The sequence below is a fragment of the Coregonus lavaretus genome, assembly GCF_964263955.1.
Source record: "Coregonus lavaretus genome assembly, chromosome: 27".
Lineage (NCBI taxonomy): Eukaryota > Metazoa > Chordata > Actinopteri > Salmoniformes > Salmonidae > Coregonus > Coregonus lavaretus.
The window spans coordinates 11132842-11138016 of NC_140014.1; the positions used below are offsets into that span (position 1 = coordinate 11132842).

Sequence of the window (5175 nt, forward strand, 5' to 3'; positions counted from 1 at the left end):
TCCTTATTGCTTGTTCATGTTCGGAGCACTGTGAGCTAAGTGTATGTTTAATATGCATGTCTCGCGCAGCATGGGTCCAGACACTGTACCACACTACCTACCTCCAAATCCCACCTCCAATGAGAGCTAGGAAGGGCGTTCTAAAGGGTTAAGGGACTGTATGGAGTCTGTTGGGCGGAATGGAGGGGACGTGATTGGATACTTATCAATGACGTAATGGACATGAAAAAGCTAATAACTAGTTAAGAAGGCAGTTTGTAACTCTGGAAAAGAGAGCAGAGCTTGAGACACAGAGGACGTGGACACATTGGTTAAGCGAATACAGAGACTTGGCAGTGGGGTGTTAGAAACTGCAACGTCTGGGGGAAGATAACTTTAAAAAGAGACCATGGTGCAGCACACCGACAACAGCGAGACGGAGGGCAGCATGTCAAGGGAGGCTACAGATTCAGAGGAGAGCGAATTTATGGCTTGCAGCCCGGTGCCGATAAACCCAGACTGGTGCAAGACAGCAACCGGTCATATAAAGAGACCTATGAATGCATTTATGGTTTGGTCCAAAATTGAAAGAAGAAAGATCATGGAGCAGTCTCCGGACATGCATAACGCAGAGATTTCCAAAAGGCTGGGAAAGCGATGGAAGATGCTAAAGGACAGTGAAAAGATTCCCTTCATCAGGGAAGCAGAGAGGCTCCGGTTAAAACACATGGCTGATTATCCCGATTACAAGTATAGACCCAAGAAAAAGCCAAAGCTCGACAGTTCAAAACCATCAGCACCATCTCCTGAGAAATCTTGCAGCAAAATGGCAAAGACTCCCGGTAAGAAATGCTCCAAAATAAAGGCTAAGACCCATTCTAAATCGTCTCACAGCTACGGAGATGACTGTGTGTTCCCAAAAGTTACAAAGACGGTTAAAACTGAACTCACAGATGATGATGACGATGATGAATACGAGGAGGCCTATCGTATGCGGATTAAACAGGAGGACGAGGAGCAGATGAGGCCATATAATGTAGCAAAAGTTCCCGCGAGCCCAACTTTGAGCTCCTCCGCTGAGTCCGAGGGGACCAGCATGTATGAAGAAGTGCGGAATGCGGCACCGAACAGACTGTTTTACAATTTCAAAAACATTACTAAGCAGAGCACAATGTACCCTGCTTCCGTCTCACCAGCATCTTCTAGGTCTGTTTCCACATCTTCCAGTGAGGACGCGGACGACTTGCTTTTTGACTTCAGTTTAAATTTCGCCCCCAGCGCTCACGGGCAGGAGCTGGGCAACACGAATTCAGGAAATCTCTCCCTCTCTCTTGTGGATAAAGATTTGGACTCTTTCAGCGAGGGCAGTCTGGGCTCTCACTTTGAATTTCCAGACTATTGCACACCAGAGCTCAGTGAAATGATAGCAGGGGACTGGTTAGAGGCGAACTTTTCTGACTTGGTGTTCACATACTAAATTTAAAAGATCCGAGTAATAACAGAGAATGACAAATGAAATTATATGTCCTGTTCAAGTTGTTCCTATAGCCCTGCCTCCTCTGTGGTTTCTAGGGGTCCGGGGGAGGAGACGAGGTGAGGTTTGAGGAATGAGATGCTTATGAAGCTGGTAGCCTACTGTAGCAAAAAAAAGTCTGCAGACGTTTTTCTGACAGCATGACAGGGTTTTATGGATTTTTCTGTAGGTCTACAATTACTATTCAACTAAAACGGACCACAAAGGGAAAAATCTGTGAACTTCTATGCATCTTATCCTCTTAAAACTGCAGGGAGCTGAACACGTAGGACTGTGGACTGACCTAAAGCAAATCTGTGAACTGACAATGTTCAGGATGTTACTTTACAACGGTTTTATGTAATTTCTATATGCCGCAAACGTTTTTTTTTTTGTAACTGATTCAGTTTACCTCCTGATTTGAAAATTAAGCAGCCTAAACCTCTTCAGAATACAGGTGTGGAGGAAACATTTTGATACATAACAGACCTCATCTTTTTAAAAGAAAAGTAAGATATTTTCAGGCATATTTTTGTACAGTTAAAAGGGAACGTTCTTACTGTGCTTTCAGTGAGTTTCAGGCACTTCTTCCCTTTATCATTTGTTTTAGCATGCAAGGGAGTCCTGGTTTTAAGGATTAAGTTAAATTAAAACTTGCATCAAAATGCCTTGTGGATTTTAAGGTTTTGTACAGTTGTAGAGCAGATTTGTTCAGTATTTGTAGACAATACAATGGCATCATGGGGACAACATACCTCAGTGCTGGGACTAGTTTCAAGATTGTATATGTACTGTAATATAGTAAAGTTAGGAGTTTATGTATATCATACTCGTGATATGTGGATGGGTCCCAAATCGCAGGTGTGAAACTGGATTTTGGTATTTTTTATGGCACATACTGTTTTTCCCCCCTCATTTTTTGTGCAATATATACTCTTAAAATACAGACCATCTGCATTTTTGTAGCAAGTGATGAAAAAACAGCCTTGTGCACTGTCAACATCATTACCTGTCATGATGCGGATGTCTGCCTTGACAGAAAATAAATAAATCAGCTGGAACTGATACAAAATGACTTAATATGGCCGTGTGGTGTGATACATTTAAAAGACAAAACAAAGATACCAATTTGAATGTTATTTGACCCACTAGTGTGCATATTGGGCATATCCAAAACATATCTCAACCAAACTGTGTAAAACCCCAAACTTCTGGAAGGAAAAAAAAGAGAAGTACTGCAAGGGACTTTTATGTGGGTGGTCTGGCAAAAGTCAAACAAGCAAGCAAAAAATAACATTCCATAGTCCTGTTTCATGAAATGAAACGTTTTATTTTAAACTGAAGACTGCCTTCTTTTCTTAAACATTAACCATAAACCTGTATTTTTTTTGCACTTCAGAAAGATATTGTTTATTTTTATGTGGGTCTTACATATGAAGTCTGTTTGAATACAATGTTTGGAATATGACCTAATTATATGCCAGGAAAATGTTAAAAGGTTCATGGCAGTAGTTATTTCACGTTCCAAGTGTGAATCTCTCTTTGACACATCTTTTAATAAACAAGTACATACCACCATCAACTGTCCTTTCAGTTTGTGAATAATAAATTATGTACACGTGCTACTTTGCTGATCATGAAAAGGTGTCATGACAGAAAATGTTAGATGCATATTTTTGTCAGAACAGACAGCCTTATGGCCATAGAAAACATATACATTGTATTGCATGGGAACAACAACAATTTTGTTTGGTATATGCATATTCCATAGGAATAGTAATGAGGAGTACATAACAACATTGCATATTGGCCAAACTCAACTGAAATGGACTCAAACTGTAAAATCACATTGAATAAAATGAAAAGGTATACATGCAAACTACAGTCTTGAAATATGTTGCAATCTACACTGAGTGTACAAAACATTAGGAATGCCTTCCTAATATTGAATTGCACCCCCCTTTGCCGTCAGGACAGCCTCAATTTGCCGGGGCATGGACTCTACAAGGTGTCGAAAGCATTCCACAGGGATGCTGGCCCATGTTGACTCCAATGCTCCCCACAGTTGTGTCAAGTTGGCTGGATGTCCTTTGGGTGGTCAATTCTTGATACACATGGGAAACTCTTGAGCGTGAAAAACCCAGCAGCATTGCAGTTCTTGACACACTCAAACCGTTGCGCCTGGCACCTACTACCATACCCCGTTCAAAGGCACTTACATCTTTTGTCTTGCCCATTCACCCTCTGAATGGAACACATACACAATCCATGTCTCAAACCTTTAACCTGTCTCCTGCCCTTCATCTACACCGATTGAAGTGGATTTAACAGGTGAAATCAATAAGGGATCATAGCTCTCACCTGGATTCACCTGGTTAGTCTGTCATGGAAATAGCAGGTGTTCCTAATGTTTTGAACACTCAGCATATATGTTCTTCCTAACCTAGTTCTCCTGTTACATGCATACTGTGCCTATAAGGACACCGTAGCTTTAAGAAATTGAAAATCACTCTCCAGCATGCTGTGCAATGTGATTGGTGAGATTGTGTGTCCTCTTTGAAATGGTGTTGGTAACCAGAGAAGGCCCTCTCAGCATGTGTGCCTGCCTAGTGCCTACTGGCCAGTTCGCTCCCTCTCAATGCCTGATTCAGAATTCCCCATCTGAGCTAAAACACAACATCTCATCCTAGAATATAAATTATTACATTGCAAGAGGTAAACGAATATAACGCTCAACGCTGCATGCATCAATTCAACAGTTGTTTAGCATTGCTGTTTACCGGGCAAACTGAAATATGTTCAAAAGCATTGGCATTTATGTTATAAAAATGTCAAGTTGTCTTCACAATTTCATTTGTAAACGAATATTGAAGCATGGGGGAAAGCGTCCTATCAGTTATTGATAGGCCTATGTCAGTTATTGATAGGCCTATGTCAGTTATTGATAGGCCTACGTCAGTTATTGATAGGCCTACGTCAGTTATTGATAGGCCTATGTCAGTTATTGATAGGCCTATGTCAGTTATTGATAGGCCTACGTCAGTTATTGATAGGCCTACGTCAGTTATTGATAGGCCTACGTCAGTTATTGATAGGCCTATGTCAGTTATTGATAGGCCTATGTCAGTTATTGATAGGCCTATGTCAGTTATTGATAGGCCTATGTCAGTTATTGATAGGCCTATGTCAGTTATTGATAGGCCTACGTCAGTTATTGATAGGCCTACGTCAGTTATTGATAGGCCTATGTCAAATCTGACATGGATTTATGTGTGCGTAATAATAACAACAACATAAGCATCACTCATGACTCCAGATCCTTAGGGAGAAAAGTACGACTATTCAGAAATACACATGATTTGACGGTTGAGCAGTATGATCAATAACATACATGTAGAAAGGCTGTTGGCAGCAACAGAGGTTGAGAATAAAGTTCTCATTCAACTAAAAACCCACATGAAATATACTATGTAGGATTACTTCAGTATAAACACAAACATTTACTGTCAAATACATAACTTGATTGCTCTGCTGGTTGATGAATAGGGAGAATATATATGCAGTGCCTTCAGAAACGATTCCCTTGACTTATTCCACATTTTGTTGTGTTGCAGCCTGAATTCAAAATTGATTAAATATACACTACCGGACAAAGGTTTTAGAACACCTACTCATTCAAGGGT

The 5175-nt window shown here is 40.7% G+C and overlaps 1 protein-coding gene across 1 annotated transcript; it reads left to right on the forward strand.

Annotated features, from left to right (window-relative positions):
• Nucleotides 1–277: 277 nt before the first annotated feature.
• Nucleotides 278–3063, forward strand: sox11a (SRY-box transcription factor 11a). The gene has a single exon (XM_084144634.1). It carries the CDS (start codon nucleotides 389–391, stop codon nucleotides 1454–1456), a length of 1068 nt encoding a protein of 355 aa, XP_084000760.1. The 5' UTR covers nucleotides 278–388; the 3' UTR covers nucleotides 1457–3063.
• Nucleotides 3064–5175: the final 2112 nt, after the last annotated feature.